Source organism: Dasypus novemcinctus, chromosome 6, assembly GCF_030445035.2.
Source record: "Dasypus novemcinctus isolate mDasNov1 chromosome 6, mDasNov1.1.hap2, whole genome shotgun sequence".
Lineage (NCBI taxonomy): Eukaryota > Metazoa > Chordata > Mammalia > Cingulata > Dasypodidae > Dasypus > Dasypus novemcinctus.
The window spans coordinates 81,450,193-81,467,996 of record NC_080678.1 but is presented as its reverse complement, the minus strand read 5'-3'; the positions used below and the strand labels follow the sequence as shown (position 1 = coordinate 81,467,996).

General features: G+C 39.0%; 1 protein-coding gene across 1 annotated transcript in view; it reads left to right on the top strand.

Moving 5' to 3' along the window:
- The window catches only part of MICU1 (mitochondrial calcium uptake 1), a 257,726-nt gene that overhangs the window by 167,944 nt on the left and 71,978 nt on the right, over positions 1-17,804 (top strand). Inside the window, exon 8 of the mRNA XM_058299000.1 lies at positions 4,042-4,239. Within this exon, the coding sequence (XP_058154983.1) occupies positions 4,042-4,239 (198 nt within the window). The remainder of the gene's footprint in view (positions 1-4,041; positions 4,240-17,804) is intronic.

Here is a 17,804-nt window from a genome sequence, read left to right as displayed (position 1 = left end):
AAGGGGAGAGAAATAAAAATAGATCTTTAAAAAAAAAACCAAAAACATGAATCCAAGAAGAAAAGCAGAGCTACAAAATTTATGATCTTATCCTAGAGAAACTTGAGGTATAAGGAGCCTTAGAGATAATATACTTTAACCCTGAATTTTTCCAATGAGAAAATTAACACCCAAAGAGGATAAGTGACTTACTTAAACTTTCCTTTCACTACAGAGTAGCAGAATCAGACCCATTTTTCCTGATTCCCCATTCCTGATTCCCCATCTAGTGTCTTTCAGTTATACTGTGTTACCATTTAGAGAGCCAAAGACTTTTAACATCTCTTTTTCATAACACACACTATTTGACCGATAAATGGTTTAGGAATAATCGAACAGCCACTATTAGAGATTGTGTGTTCTTATTGGAGGATAGTGGATTCTCTAGTATTAGCTCTAGTGGATTATCCATTGCAAAGTCTTCATCTCTGACCCTTTTTTCCTTTGAGACTATAAAACTCACTTCTTTCCTCTATACTTCACTACTTCCTGTGAGCTTTTTCTTCTTATGCTATTTATCTCAAAATAACATGTTATTGTTATCTAAATACATATTTGTGTCCACAATAGATTGTATTCCCTTAAGGACAGCGACTAAGCCTAATTTTTTTTCTTTTTTTTTTTTGTATTCCTTAGTGGCTGGCACATAGTTTATATTTATCAAGGAGGATGTTTTAGGGATAGATTTTATAAGTTACAGCAAAACTTTGAATTGCAAATAATTTTGAAATATCTATTTCATTGCTCTCTTTTAGTTATGCATACTAATTGATGTAATAGTCATAGTTGAGAAAAATTAAATTCTTTGTTAACAATATAGTGTCTGTTAATCTTTATTGATGTAATCTCAGCTTTACTTCTTTTATTTCTAAAAAGGGTGATAGAGTTATGTTTAGATCAGTATAAGGATATGATTAATCAAAATTATAATAGCTATCACTTGTAGAATACCCTTTCTGTGGAAAACCCTTTACTCCAGAAATGTTTACATACATTATCTCTTATTCTCAAACAACCCTGTAAATGTGAGTAATATTGTCCCCATTTTGCATAAAGCAGCTTTGACTCAGAGCGGTCGAGTAACTTGCTCAAGTTGATAAGTAGTGGCTTTGAGCAGATCATTCCTGACTTCAAACTTTGGTTCTTTCCACTTCATTTATCATGTGGTTTCCAAGGTAGCCTCAGAAGGAGAAAGAATATTTTATTTGGGAGATTTTTATGGGCTAGTCCCACAGTGGCACATGTTACCTCCTCTTGCATTTTGTTGACTAGACCTCAGTTCTATGAGCACATGTAAATGCAAAGAAAGGGTAAGAGGTCGTGAATAGCCAAAAATGTCTTAAAAAGGAGGAACAAAGCTGGAGGACTCTCACTTCCTGACTTTTTTTTTAAAGATTTATTTATTTATTTATTTCTCTCCCCTCCCCCCCACCCTGGTTGTCTGTTCTCTGTGTCTGTTTGCTGCGTCTTCTTTGTCTGCTTCTGTTGTTGTCAGCGGCAGGAGAATCTGTCTTTCTTTTTGTTGTGTCATCTTGTTGTGTCAGCTCTCCGTGTGTACGGCGCCATTCCTGGGCAGGCTGCACTTTCTTTCGCACTGGGCGGCTCTCCTTATGGGGCTCACTCCTTGTGCGTGGGGTCCACTAGTGGGGGACACCCCTGCGTGGCACGGCACTCCTTGCATGCTTCAGCACTGCACATGGGCCAGCTGCACACGGGTCAAGGAGGCCCGGGGTTTGAACCGCGGACCTCCCATGTGGTAGACGGATGCCCTAACTACTGGGCCAAGTCCACCGCCATCACTTCCTGACTTTAAAGCATATTATTTAGCTACAGTGGTAAAAGCAACATAGTACTGGCAAAAGGACAGACAGATTGACCAACAGAACCAAATCAAGAACTCAGAAATTGACGTACACATCTGCAGTCAAGTGATATTTTATAAGACTGTTTAGCCCACCCAGATGGGCCAGAACAGTCTACTCAACAAATAGTGCCAGGAGAACTGGATAGCTATACTCGAAAGAAAGAAGACCCCTATCTCACACCTTATACAAAATTAACTCAAAATGGATAAGGAACTAAATATAAAAACAACCACCATAAAACTCCTACAAGAAACTGTAGTAAAACATCTTCAAAATCTTGTGGTAGGCAGTAGTTTCTTAAACCTTATACCCAAAGTTCAAACAATAAAAGAAAAAATAGATAAATGAGGGAAGTGGCTGTGGCTCAATCAGTTGGGCTCCCATCTACCATATGGGGGGCTCTGGGTTCCTGTCCAATGGCCGCCTTGTGAAAGTAAAGCTGGCCCATGCACCACAGAGAGCTGACGGCCCATGTGCTTTGGAGAGCTGGTGCAACAAGATGATGCAACAAAAGGGAGACAAGCTGATACAGAAAAAACGTGCAGCGAATGGAAACAGAGAAGAGACAGCAAAAGAAAAGGAACAAGGGCAAGGGGGGGATAAATAAATAAATCTTAAAAAAAAAAAAAAGATAAATGGGACCTGCTGAAAATTCAGCACTTTTGCACCGCAGAGGTCTTTGTCAAAAGGGTGAAAAGGCAGCCATCTGCCTTTGGCATGAGATCACAAAGAAATGTACATTTAAATGTCTATTAGTAAAATGAAAAAAAAGAAAAGAAAAAATTGTCTATTACTACTTTGTTCCTCATACCAAAATATGGAAAACAAATGTCTGTCAATTAGTGATTGATTAAATCCCATTCAATAAAACTGTGCAGCTATTATCTGTGAAGTAGATATATATGTATTTTAATATTGAAAGAAATCACATTGTTAAATGAAAAGTTTACAGAGTAAAACTCCGTTTATGTAAAATAGTGTGTGTTTTTACATATATATACACAAACATTTTACATATAGATTAAAAAGTCTGAACGTATAAAAAGTGTAAACAATTATCTGGAGGGTAGGATTATAGGAAATTATCATTTCCTATTTTATTTCTGTACTTTCTGCCCTTTTATTATAATCAGATTAATTTTTATAATTAAAAATTGCCATCTTAAAAAAATAAACACCTTTAAATTTTCTTAAATCGTTTTTATGGTTACAGATAATAAAATAATAAAATTTAAAAAAAGATAAAAGATTTAATTAAGGTGAATCTTAAAATTTTAAGTATTGTTTTAAATTTGCCCCTTTAAAGATCATCTCCCGCAAGGATACATGTATTACCCTTTATTACTTATCCTTAGATATCCTAATTTTAATTATGCTGAGTAGTTGGTGTTTTTTTGGCTAAGAAAGAGTAGTAAAAAGGTAGAAATGATTACAGAAACTGGTTGTAAAAAAAAGCTATATCAATCATAGCCTTGTCTCAGAAAGCTCATTTACGTAGTTAGGCTACTCTGGCTAGTCCCAAAAATTGTTGTTTCTGAAAAACTCACTTCAGATATACAAATGATTGAACTAATTCCCCATCTTTTCTTGGAGAATTATTTCAATGACTTTACATTTCATGTATCATTGTAATAAGTGTTGTATCTCTTAAATGTCGGGTACTTGCCTATAGTTGTGCTGCCCAACTTGTTTCAACTAGAGAGTCCATAATGAGGAGTATGAAATTTTTTAAAGTCTCCTGAGATATGGAAGACATTACTATGAGGCTGATGATTTTTGTTCTAGTTGGGTGAGAGACGTTTTGAATCTCAAAAACAAATGCATACTCTTTTTTAAAGAGAGATTTCCTAAGAGCATACCATTATAAAGGTGCCAGTCTGCTTGTGCTAGAATCTGATTCTGTTATTTGCTAGCCTATGTCCTTCAATAAGTTATTTAACTTAATGTGTCTCAGTCTCCTCATCTGTAAAATGAGAAAAATAACAGAAGTCATCTCATAGCGTTGTTGTGAGCATTAAAAGAGATAATTGTAACACAGTGGAGGCAAATAGTAAGCAATCAGTAGTCAGTTATTCCTCCTTTTCTGTATGTTTTCACTTTGTAATTTTTTCTTGGTGGGGTTTTGCATCCCTATTAGGTTCAGAGCATCATTCGCTCCCAAACCAGCATGGGTATGCGTCACAGAGATCGTTCCACTACTGGTAACACTCTCAAGTCTGGCTTGTGTTCTGCTCTCACAACCTACTTTTTTGGAGCTGATCTCAAGGGGAAGCTGACAATCAAAAACTTCCTAGAATTTCAGCGTAAACTTCAGCATGATGTTCTGAAGCTAGAGGTATGTATTCCTTGCACATACAGCCACTAGGTTGGGAGGGCCTGCTACTATGGCATTCTTTCAATTTACCTCCAACTATACAAATGGTTTGGTTTGAACATTACCAGTGATCTATAACTTGACAGTGGGTAGGAAATAACATATTCTGTGAAAATGTTATGAAGTGAGGTAGTTGGGGAATGAAAGCCAAAAAAGTCTAAATTGAAAATCTTAGTTGTCTTTGGATACCCAGCTTGAGGACGTAGCAATTGAGAGGTCAGAGCTGCTCTCAACCTGAGCATGTGTCCCCAGTTTTATGTTTGTTGTGTGTAAGTTATCAGGAGATGGAGGTGAGGGGTTAAGAGATTATTTCTATGAAATTTTACAATTGTAGTAGCAGCTGGAAACACCAACTGTCAGAATGGAAAGAAGGGAGGGAAATCAAAGTTGCAAAAGTATCTTGCTGTGTTTGGGATTTACAAGTTTTCTTTTCCACTCAAAGTTTATGTTGTCAATTTATTCAGTCCCTAGGCACAACTCTTAAGAATGTTACAGTTTTCTATATGTGTATTTATTGAATTAATTATATTTTGGGTTAATTGGCCACTGTTTCTATTCAATTCGAAACATTTGTTAAATACTTTCTGTGTATTTTTGTCTAGAGACAAAATATGAAGGCTCAGATTTCATGATTCTTTAAAATTCTGTTATACTGGTGTTTCTTAATTTCTCTCTTTTTAAAAAAACCATATCCCCTACTTTAATATTACTTGAAATTTCTAAGCATTAACTACTGTGATTAAAAGCACATGTAAATATTGGGGGAAAGCACTGCTTTGTTTTTCACTAGATCTATTAGTTTTCTAAGTGTTCTCCCTGTTCCCCAAGATTCTGACGTACTACACCCGCCTTTCTACCCACCTAACCCAGTTAAGAGAATATGAAAAGCCACACTTGAATTCCCATTATCGATAAGAATACTGTTTAATATTCATACTCAAGGAGAAGACCAGAAGTATGGATAATATTAAAAAAAAATTAGATCAAACTTTGAAATGCGCTTTTGTACTTGTTTTTGAAACTGATGTAATTAATATTCAGAGCATTTACCTCAAAAAATAAAGTACTGAATCTTCATACTCAATCTCCTCAGTTAATCCAAACTCCTTGAGTAGGCTCCAGTAGCCCCTATAATAAGTGGCAAGTGCTTTATATATAGTAAAAGTTCAATGAAGGTGTACTAAATTGAAAGCATTACAGCCTCCCTATTCTAACTCCAGCAAGCACTGCTGCATAGACAACTCTCTCTGTATAAGGCTTAAGCATCAGGAAAGGTGCTTACAGGAAAGGTGGTTAAGTGTGTGGATTTCAAAAGGTTTTCTTTACTACATACTGAGTAATATGAAACAATGATACATCAGCCTAGCAAATCACCTAGAAAGATTTTTAAACAATAATTGAAGCAAAATAGATTTTTGGTTGAGATTCTGGGTGGCTATCAGTTAACAAAAAATTAGCCGTAAGTTAGCCATGATGTCTCAGTTTCAAAATATTCTAGTTAGCTGATGTTTTGCTTTTGCCTGGTTGTCCATGGAGGGCTTTATCTTCAGAATAACTGTAGTACTCTGGTTCTTGTCACTTACCTTGCCAAGTAACCTATTATAGATAATGGAGTTCAAGATAAAACCTCACAGAATGGAGTCCAATAGCTTATCAATTATATCATTACAATTAACACAGAGTATAGAGTCGTAAAATGTAGTTAAAGAAGAAAACACAAGGGTAGTACTTTTAACAAACTTGAACAACAATACAGGGTCATCCAGAAGGCTAAGCAGGTGACAACTTAACAATGATTAATGGAAAAACAAGAGGGAATCTTAAGAGACAGAGCATGAGGCATTTGTCTTTCATACTGAGGTGCTATAGAGCTGAAAGCCTGATAAGCATATTTAGTAGATTGCCAATAAGATAGAAAATGATAAAGCAGTTTAGAGATTTCATATGTTGTACTTGCCTATAACCTACCCCCAAATGCAAAAGAAAAGTGATGTGAAAGGCAGTTGTATCTAAGATACTTATTCTAGAAAGCCCTCGTGTTTTTAACATTGACTTAGGATCATCTGTAGATTTGAGGCCAAGGTGTACCAAAAGTACTCCTGTGAGCCAGTCAAAAACTGAAGTTTTTAGAGATAGTCAACTCTTAATGTAAGGGAACCAATAGGCTCTTTTGTGAAAGAACCCAATCTAACATGTAGTAAGTGTTATATAAATTAAAGGTTTTAACCCTGAATACATTCTTTCCATGGAATGGCATAGGTCCAGTGAAAAAGTGCCTTCTTACTAGTAAACCTTGTTTTAAGTTTCATCAATTAGTACTGTGTATTTCCAGCTAGATTTGTAATACTTTGAGGGCATATGAATAATGGAAAGAGCATGGCTTTCGTACTGGTGAGGACTTGATTAAAATTTTGATTTAGGAATTATTCTGTTTGATACTGCAATGACAGATACATGACACTATACATTTGTCAAATGCTATAAAACTGTACAGCAAGGCATAAACCATAATGTAAGCTATAGACCTTGGTTAGTAGCAGTGCTTAAGTATTGGTTCATCAGTTGTAACAAATGTACCACACACTAATGGAAGATGTTAATAATAGGGGAAAATATGTGTGTGGGGGGGGCAACATTATATGGGAATCCCTAATACTCTTTTTTTTTTTTAATTTAGAGCATAATTTTATTCCCTACAGGGATATGGTGGAGTTGGGGAATCTCCTATACTTTTTTTTTTCATGAGAAAAGCTAACACCAAAAAAATGTTTTAATTAAATTACAGAAACAATGGTTATGGTACAGAATAGCCATAAGCAGAAAGATACACCATGTTGTAAGTACTTACAAAGTTACAAACCATTTGCTTCCTTAACATTTTTCATATTTTAAGTTCATTCAGGATGATCAGATTTACCATTTTGAGGGGAAGAAGGAGAAAATGTATTTATCATTACCTAAATGTGTTCACTGTATGCTCCATTATTTATATACAAGGCCTGGATGATTGGAAATGCAGTTGTCAGGCATTTTAATAAACTAGACAGCCTTTTGTTTCTACTTGACAAGGCATCTTTACACAGGAGCAATCAAGAGAAAACAGGAAACAGCACTCTGCACTGCAGTATGCCATTTTAACAGCTAACCAGCATTACTCAACTTCTACACAACTGCTCCTAGTGCACAAAAATACTGAAGAAAAGCTATTAGAATTGCGTTTGGTAAACAATCCTTAAAAAAAAAAAAGTCTTTTCACCTGAAAAGTCTTTATATAAATGTGGGTTCAGATTACCATTTAGCTCTGAAGGTAAGTAACATATACAAACAAATTTACACCAACTTTTGTAGGTTTTTAATATTAAGGAACGAAAGCAATGTTGCTTCAATGTCTTAGCAGCTTTAGGCTACTCAGGGAGTAATGGCTGCACAGTTCCTTAAAGTCAGGAGGCCACACATTAGGTTAACAATCTGTTTAATTACAAACAAAAAAAAAGCACTATTATAAAACAAAAGTGAAATTTTACCTAAAATATCCAAGCCAATAATCAAATCTCAAGTCATTCATCTCACTAAATTACCAGAAATTTGAATAACAGCACAAAATGGCACATAAAATGACATTTGCTTGCCACTTGAGGCAAAACATAAAAAGTTCCCCTATACTTTTGATGTGACTTTTCTGTAATCTAAAATTTCTCTAAAAATAAAGTTTATTGTTAAAATAAATAAATCACTACTGAGTTAATGGAAAAAAAGCAATGACCCTTTCCATCGTGGCCTTAGTTTTCTCATCTGTAAATGAGCATATTTAGGTGAGATGGTTCCCGAGGACCCCTCCAAAACTTCAGCCACCAGATCTGCTCTCGGCTGGGAGCTATGTTGGGCAGAGGGCAGGCACCGAGGATACCAGCTGCACTGATTGTGAATAGGCAGCAATAAAAAGAAAAAACAAATTGAGACCATTTATGAAAAGAACAATGAAACTACACATTCCTTGATGTTGAAAAAATTTTTATTTTGGTTTCACCACTTAGTGACTTTGTGGCATTAGATATTTAGCTTCTCAGAGCCTGGCTCTTCATTTGTAAAGTAGGGCAATGATAAACTAGTATGATATTATATGACTAACATCACATAATGTTACTATTCCTTTAATAACTATTCTCACACCTTCTCTCATATGCCCTCTCACCTAGAATGCTGATAGACACGTAGGCACATAGAGAGGTCTTCTCAAATTCATTATTAAAAGGGAAGCAGATGTGGATCAAGTGATAAGGCCTCCAAGCCTACCATATGGGAGGATCTGGGTTTGATTCCTGGGGCCTCCTGGTGAAAAAGAAGAGAAAGCATGCCTGCACAGCAAGCCAGTGCCTGTGTGGCGAGCCGAGTGCCCACAAGGTGAGCCAAGTGCCCATGCGGCTAGCGGAGTGTCCATGTGGGTGCCCACACAGTGAACCAAAAGTGCACATGGTGAGCCAAGTGCCCGCATGGCAAGCCGAGTGCCTGTGTGGTGAGCCACGTGCCCACATGAGTGCTCACATGGTGAGCCAGTGCCCGCGTGGTAAGCCAGTGCCCGCACTGTGAGCCAATGCCCATGGCCCATGTGAGTGTCCACGTGGTGAGCCAGTGCCCAGACAAGTGAGTCACGCAGCAAGATGATGAGACAACAAAAGACGAAGGGGAGAGTCAAGGTGAAGCACAGCAGAGACAAGGAACTGAAGTGGCACAATTAAGAGGTAACCTCTCTCCACATCAGAGGTCCCCAGAATTGAATCCCGGTGAATCCAAAAGGAGAAACATTAAAAGAGAAGACAAAAAGAGAAATAGATAAAGAAGATCACACAGCAAATGGACACAAACAATAAAAACAACAGGGCAGGGGCACGTGAGGGGGAATGGAAGGGAAAAAAAATAAAAAGGTCTTTCATTTTGAAGTAGTTTTCTGATAAAAACATCTGGAAAGTGGAGACAATTTTGTTTACATAAAACACTTTTAATTTCACTTTCAAACTTTAATTTCTCCCCTTACTGAGTATGAAATATAATTTCATCATCATAGCCAGGAATGAAAATGATTAATAGTATCATAATAACTTTCCTATGGGTTTTATAATTCCATCATTCTTTCCATCTCTTTCTTACTAGTGCTATTTCATTACTTAGTTATCCACTTTAAAATTTCAGGTCAAGGAGATTTATTATTCCATTTAGTTGTTTCTATCTTTCTTCTCACCACAATAGCTTTGAAAGTGCAGAGAATGCTATTTAGCTGTCAAATTTAATTTCCAGAGGGCACAGAAAAGAGGGAGAGGTCCATGAACATTTATTGAATTCCTACTATGAGCCAGGTACTTTACATATATTACATGCCTTCTTTATTTTAATTCTTGCCAAATCTGTAGAGTTTGGCAAAATTATACCCGTATTAGAGATATAGGAACTGAAACCCAAAGAGGTAAAAGTCACTTCTCAAAGTCACAGAGTTATTAAATGGCAGAGCTAGGATTACATACTGCCTTTCTTTTTTTAATATATATATATTTTTATTTTTAAGAGATAAATAGATCAGACAAAATGTTACATTAAAAAAATATAGGCGGCAGACTTGGCCCAGTGGTTAGGGCATCTGTCTACCACATGGGAGGTCCGTGGTTCAAACCCCGGGCCTCCTTGACCCGTGTGGAGCTGGCCCATGCACAGTGCTGATGCGCACAAGGAGTGCCCTGCCATGCAGGGGTGTCCCCGCATAGGGGAGCCCCATGCGCAAGGAGTGCGCCCCGTAAGGAGAGCTGCCCAGCACGAAAAAAAGTGCAGTCTGCCCCAGGAATGGCACCATACACATGGAGAGCTCACACAACAAGATGACGCAACAAAAAGAAACACAGATCCCCTTACCGCTGACAACAACAGAAGCGGACAAAGAAGACACAGCAAATAGACACAGAGAACAGACAACCGGGATGGGGGAAGGAATGGGGAGAGAAATAAATAAATCTTTAAAAAATATATATATAGGGGGAAACGGACTTGGCCCAGTGGTTAGGGTGTCCATCTACCACATGGGAGGTTCGCGGTTCAGACCCTGGACCTCCTTCACCCAAGTGGAACTGGCCCATGCGCAGTACTGATGCACGCAAGGAGTGCTGTGCCACGCAGGGTGTCCCCCGTGTAGGGGAGCCCCACGCGCATGGAGTGCGCCCTGTAAGGAGAGCCGCCCAGCGCGAAAGAAAGTGCAGTATGCCCAAGAATAGCACCGCACTCACATAGAGCTGACACAAGATGATGCAACAAAGAGAGACACAGATTCCCGTGCCACTGACAACAACAAGCGGACAAAGAAACAAGACGCAGCAAATACTGGGCGGGACAACTGGGGCGGGAAGGGGAGAGAAATAAATAAATAAATCTTTTAAAAATATATATATAGGAAGCAGATGTGACTCAACTCATAAAGCATCCGCCTACCATATAGGAGGTCCAGGGTTCAATACCCAAGGCCTCCTGGCCTGTGTGGTGAGCTGGCCCATGCGTAGTGCTCCACATACAAGGAGTGCCCTGCCATGCATGGGTGTTCCCCACGTAGGGGAGCTCCACATGCAAGGAATGTGCCCCACAAGGAGAGCTGCCCCATGCGAAAAATGCACAGCTCACCCAGGAGTGGCGCTGCCCACACGGAGAGCTGATGCAGCAAGATGATGCAACAAAAGGAGATACAGATTCCTGGTGCCGCCTGACAAGAGTGCAAGCAAACAAAGAACACACAGCAAATGGACAAAGAGAACAGACAGTGGGAGGGCGGGGGAGGCAAGGAAAAGAAATAAATAAAAATCTTAAAATATATATACATATATATATGTATATATAGGAGAGACCACCAGCAAGATGGCAGTCAGGAGCTCCTACAGTCAGCTCATGCTACAGGGCAGTTAGTAATCATGCAGAGCTATCTAAAGCACCTTTTTGGGGGTTCCAGACCAGAAGAGTATCTGCAACATCCTTGAAGGAATGGAAGGAGGAGACTGCCCATCTGCAGAGAAGATTCATGAGTAGAACACACCATGCCACAGAGGCTGGTGCCCATCCTCCACTGGAGGCACAAGCTGCCTCAGGAGCTGTTCCACAGCTGGAATTGAAAGCTCCACCTCCCAAAAAATGGGAGGAAGAGACAGTTGGGGACCAACTTCAGCTACTAAGTAGTAAATTTGACTGACTAAAGTGTAATCCTAAGAACAACTAATGTTTGAACCTATCCAAGTCAGAAAGAGGCCAGTAGCCATAATCTTAACCACTCATGGCAAAAGGGAAGCAGGGAGGACTGAAAATCACAGTGCTGGTAGAGACTAGCTTCTTTCCATCCAGATCAGATTGCAGCTGTAGCCCAAGCCCCAGCCTCTCTGGGAAATACAGGCCACGCCACAGAGACCAGTGATCATCCTACTCTGGTGGTGCAAGCCACCATGGGAGATGGTCTATGGCTGGAATTGGAAGCTCCATATCCTAAAAGCAGGGGAGGAGGAGACGGTTGGTCACCAACTTCAGCTACTGATTAGTAAATTCAGCTAGCTAAATAACCCTAGGAATAGCTAAAGTTTGAACCTGTCCAAGTTGGAAAGAGGCCAGTAGCTGCCATTTTGACTCTGTTCCCAGCATGAGGCGAAGCTGGGCTGACTGAAACAGTGATGATAGAGACCAATTTCTTTCACCCAGATGGGACTGCAGTCCTAGCCTAGGCTTCACTCCCACCTCTAGCAGGGAGGAAGCTGGTGAGACCTGCACCAGCCTCACTTAGTAACTGCAGAAAATTTTCCAATCCTAGTGAAGGACATAAATATCTGTGTCCAAGAAGCACAGCATACTCCATCCAAATAAATCCAAATAGATCAACTCCAAGACACATACTAATCAGAATGTCAAATGTCGAAGACAAAGAGTGAATTCTGAGAGCAAGAGAAAAGCAATGCATAATATATAAGGGATACCCAATAAAATTAAGTGCCAATTTCTCATCAGAAACCATGGGGACAAGAAGATAGTTGTGTGATATAGTTAAGATACTGCAAGAGAAAAACTTCCAGCTTATATCTAGCAAGGTTGTCTTTCAAAAATGAGGGCAAGTTTAGAATATTCACAGATAAACAGAAACTGAGAGAGTTTGAAACCAAGAGACCAGCTTTGCAGGAAATAATAAAGGGTGTGCTACAGTCTGAGAAGAAAAGACAGGAGAGAGAGGCTTGGAAGAGAGTCTAAAAACAAAGATTATATTAGTAAAATAACTAAAAGTGTCACAAGAGTGGTGAAAATAGGGAAACGGACTTTGGCCCAGTGGTTAGGGCGTCCGTCTACCACATGGGAGGCCCGCGGTTCAAACCCCGGGCCTCCTTGACCCGTGTGGAGCTGGCCCATGCGCAGTGCTGATGCGCGCAAGGAGTGCCGTGCTGTGCAAGGGTGTCCCCCGCGTGGGGGAGCCCCACGCGCAAGGAGTGCACCCATAAGGAGAGCCGCCCAGCGCGAAGGAGGGAGCAGCCTGCCGAGGAATGGCGCCGCCCACACTTCCCGTGCCGCTGACGACAACAGAAGCAGACAAAGAAACAAGACGCAGCAAATAGACACCAAGAACAGACAACCAAGGGGGGGGGGGATTAAATAAATAAATAAATCTTTTAAAAAAAAAAAAAAAGAGTGGTGAAAATAAAATATGACAGATAAAACCCAAATATTTTGGAATAAACTTGAAGAACAATGTAAAGCACTTGTATTCAGAAAACTACAACTCATTGTTAAAAGAAATTAAAAAGGACCTAAATAATTGGAAGAATATTCCATGCTCACAGATTGGAAGACTAAATATCTTTGTCACTTCTACTCAAATTGATATACACATTCAATGCAATCCCAATAAAAATTCCACCAGCATTTTTAAAATAAATGGAAAACATGATTATCACATTTATTTGGAAGGGTGAGTTGTCTTTAATAGCCAGAAACATCTTAAAAAGGAAAAGCAAAGTTGGAGGATTCTCACTTCCAGTCTTTAAATCATATTAGCTAGCTACAGTGGTAAAAACAGCATGGTACTGGCATAAAGACAGACACACAGATCAATGGAACTGAACTGATGGTTCAGAAACAGACCCTCACATCTATATGATCAAGTGATTTTTGACAAGCCTGTCAAACCCACCCAGCTTGGGCAGAACAGTCCATTCCACAAGTGGACTCTCTCCCAGTCCATTCAGTGGGTTATGGCAGGATATATAATGTTCTGCATCTGTCTCTGCAGTATCATTCAGGACAACACCAAGTCCCAAAAATGTTCCCATATTACACCTCTTTTTCCTCTCCCTGCCCTCAGCAACTCCTGTGGCAATTGTCTCCACATCAATTATACAATTTCTTCCATTGCTGGAGTCATGAATATTCTGTAGTAGAATACCAGTAGGTCCACTCTAATCCATACTTTATTCCTCCATCCTGTGGACCTTGGGAAGGCAATGTCTACTCCACCTCTAAATCGAGAGGGGGCTTAGATCCCACATGGCTGATGGATGGGATTCTCCTGTTTGCAGTTGTAGACTCTTTCAGTTCCCTGGTGTGGTGGTTAACCATCCTTACCCCCCTGTTAGCTGACCTGGTTAAGTCCGATGAACCAGAGAGTAGGAGTTGCAACTCTGCTGAGGCTCTGGGCCTTATAATAGTATTATTTTAAGTTAAATATTAAAGAGCTTTTTAAAAAATATAGAACTACAACTGGATGATTTTTATCAGTATCTAGGGAGATTCTGGAATCACCTACTCTATAATTAGTAAAGCTGACATCTTTGTACCATCTGTAGTAGATTGAATCATGTACCCCAGTTTAGACGTGCTCTTCATCTTAGTCCACATTCTGGTAGGTGTGGACCCATTGTAACTAAAATCTCTGCAAGATGTTACTTCAATTAAGTTGTGGTCCAACTGAATCAAGTTGAGCTTTCATCCAGATTACTGGAAGCATTTATAGACAGAGTGAAAGACAGGGAGAAGCCACAAGAGCAGCCAGAAGCTGGAAATCAGCAGAACCTGGAGGAGAAAGGAGAAGACATTGCCATGTGCTTACCGTGTGACAGATAAACTAGTAGATAGTATTTTGTTGAAACCAAGAAATTAAAACACATACTGTGGTGATTTGAACCTCTGTATACCCCAGAAAAATGTTTTTTCTTAAATATAATCCATTCCTGTGAGTTGAACCCATTGTAAATAGGACCTTTTGATGAGGTTGATTCAATTAAGGTGTGTGTGGCCCAACCCAGTCAGGATGGCTCTTAAACCTATAAGTAGAATGAATTCAGACCTGAGAGAGAGTCATGGGAAGTAAGAAGCTGAAATCAACTAAACCCAGAGCGGGGGGGGAGAGACCAGGTAGATGCTGCCATGTGACACGGGAGCCAAGGATTGCCAGCAGCCAGCCCCAGATCACCACAGTCTTCAGGGAAAAAGCTTAGCCTTGATAATACCTTGATTTGAACATTCTTTTAGCCTTAAACCTGTAAGCTAATAAAGTCCCATTGTTTAAGCCAGCCCTTTTCATGGTATTTTTTTAGGCAGCCTAGAAAACTGAAACACCTACTAATAAATAAAAATACTAGCCAAATTTCTTGAGAGCTCACCATTAGCCAGGTACTATTCTCAGTGCTTTACATACACTATTTTATTTAATCTTCACAACCCCGTGAGGTTGATATAAATATCCACATTTAACAAATGAAGAAATTGAAGGACAAAGAGGTTAATAACTTCCCCAAAGTTTCACATGTAATAAATGGTGGAGCTGAGATTTGAGTCTGGGCAGTCTGGCTCTAAAGTCTGCTTGTAATTACTAATTTAATTTACACCAGCTCTCCAGGAGCTATGCTAAATACTCGTAATACAAAAATGAACGAAACATTTTTCATGCTCCCAAGATGCTTATAAAGGTGAGATGAGTGAACCAGAAATTCCTGCCCAGTACTGTAAGTACTGTACTAGAGATATGCATATGGTGGCATGAGAGTATAGAGGAGGAACATGATCCTCAAACTGAAGTTGGAGGCAGGAAACTGCTCAGGGAACCTTTCCTAGAGGTGGTAATATTTGAGTCAGCTCTTAACTCTGAAAATCATTCTATCTAAAGAATTGGGTGGTTAATATTCACTTGATCTTTGTTCCAGTGGTAGAAGAGATTTGAAGTGGCAAAGGGAACACTAAGAGACATAGGGGAGTCGATATGGCTCAAGCAGTTGAATGCCAGCTTCCCACACAGGAGATCCCAGGTTTGGTCTCCCAGTGTGGCTCAGTGGTTGAGTGCTAGCTTCCCGCATACTAGGTCCTGGGTTCAATCCCTGGCCCTGGTACTTCCAAAAAAAAAGAGACACTGGAACCAGAGCCAGGATAGGATAACAAAGAAGAGAAAATGACTGACCTTTCTTACCAGGTTTATCCCATCCCAGACTCAAATTGATGTGACTTTTAAGTGTTCTCATGTTGGTAACGTGATCCTGTACCCTCAAAGCCGGGTCTGCAGAGATCATTAGGAAACAAGCAAAGAGCAGAGGGAGATCAGATAAGACAGGCTTTCTCTAGGTTTCGCCAAGACCTCCTGGGCCCATAGACAGATCACATTTAACCTCTGAAGGCTTATAATGAGGGAGATTGAGCTAAATAATATCTGTACTTTCACTGAGGTTCCATGTAAATATATCTTTTCATTTTTATCCCTCTTATATCCTCTTTAGCTGCAGATGTCTTTCAGAATTATAAACAGGAGTTTACGGGAATTTTTACATAAATAATTAGGGCTAACGTTCGTTCTGCTAATGAGTAAAAAGAAACTTGTTCTTCCTCATTTTCTTCTTCCCTCCTTTTAACTAATATGGCCTCAATTAACCCTATTAGATCTCATTTTTTTTCCTTTCTTAGAGGAAAAGGAGATGTTTAAAAATTAGCTTTAGCTTCTAGCCTGTCATGCAGCCTTGGAGGAATCTAGACAGTGTGTTATGAACCAGAGCCAGCTTTGTAGTTACTTATGAATAAACAGTGTGGTACAGACTGTTAATTCAGATTCTGAACAAATGCCACTTTACAGGGTCATATATAATATCAAGTTATTATCCTCTGAATTCAGTTAACAGCACAGAAATGATTATTTGTCAAGTCACTTTTATTTTTCATTGTTTTTCTTATTAAATGCTTTTTCTCTCTCCCATCCAACCTCTCTGTTTATGTTTTGCATTAATCTAACACAAAATTAGCATCAATGACCTTTTTTATTAAAACTATTTGGACTAATGAAATATAAAACACTATAATCATTTATTAACATTTTTTAAAGCTTCTTCAAATAAAGTAATGTCAAAAAGTCTCTTTGCGGGTACCCCATTGTCTTGTCTTGAGATCTGGTAGCCAATCTGTATCACAGAAAAATATGCAAAAGTAAAAAAGTTCAATATTAGTCATTTACCCCATAAAAAATTATTGAGTATCTAAATATGTGACAGGTGTTGTCTTAGATACTGAGTGTAAGAAGTTAGTAATCCCTGATTCCTGAAATTGAGGAGTTATAATCAGGCTGGGAAATTAGACAACTATTATAGTACAGTAAGAAAAGTATAATGATAGGAATATGCATGGATAGCAGTAGGGGAATAATAAAATACATAAAAGGGTCAATGAAACCTGGGATGGCAGAGACATTTTGAGGAAAGGAAGGAGAAAGTCAAAGAAGAATTTCCCAAAGAGTTGACATGTTAGCAGATGCTAGATTCATGAATCATAAGAAGGAGATATTTGTGCAAAATGGAAGCAAAAATGCATTCTAGGGAAATAGAGCAGCAAGTACAAACAAGGGAAGAAAGAGAAGTGGCGCTTCCTGGGAAACAAAAACAGTTTGGAAAGATTAAAGCATAAGTTTCCTAATAGAAGGCAGTGGCCAGGTCATGAAGTACTTTGTATCCTATACTGGAGAGTTTGGACACTTTATCCTAAAAACTATAGGGAACCAATGAAAGTTTTAAAGAGGGACGTGGTATGATCAGATTTACATGTTTAGAAAGATCACTCTACCAGCACTGTAGAATATAGATTAGCAAAGTAGGAAAGCTGCTTATATAGCCACTGGAGTTGTCAAAGTAGAAAACAAGGCTTAGAAAAGGGGAAAGAGGGGGGAAGGTTTGAGAAATCTTAAAGAAAAGGTTCATCAGGATTTGACACTTAGTGCAAGAAAGAAGAGTTCCAGATAATGCTATTCACTGAGATAGAAAACATTGGAAGAGAAATAATACATTTGCAGCAAAGAAAATGTTGAGTTCCTTTTGGACATTGGAAGTATTTGTGAGACATCCCAGTAACTTTCTCTAGAAGCAACTGGATATATAAATTTGGAGTTCAGTCTAGTGATATATATGGGACTATCAGCATGTAGAGGTCTGTTGATATAGTGTGAATTGATGAGCTCATTCAAAGAAAATGGGTATTTATAGGAAGAAGAAAGCCAGGGACAGACTGGA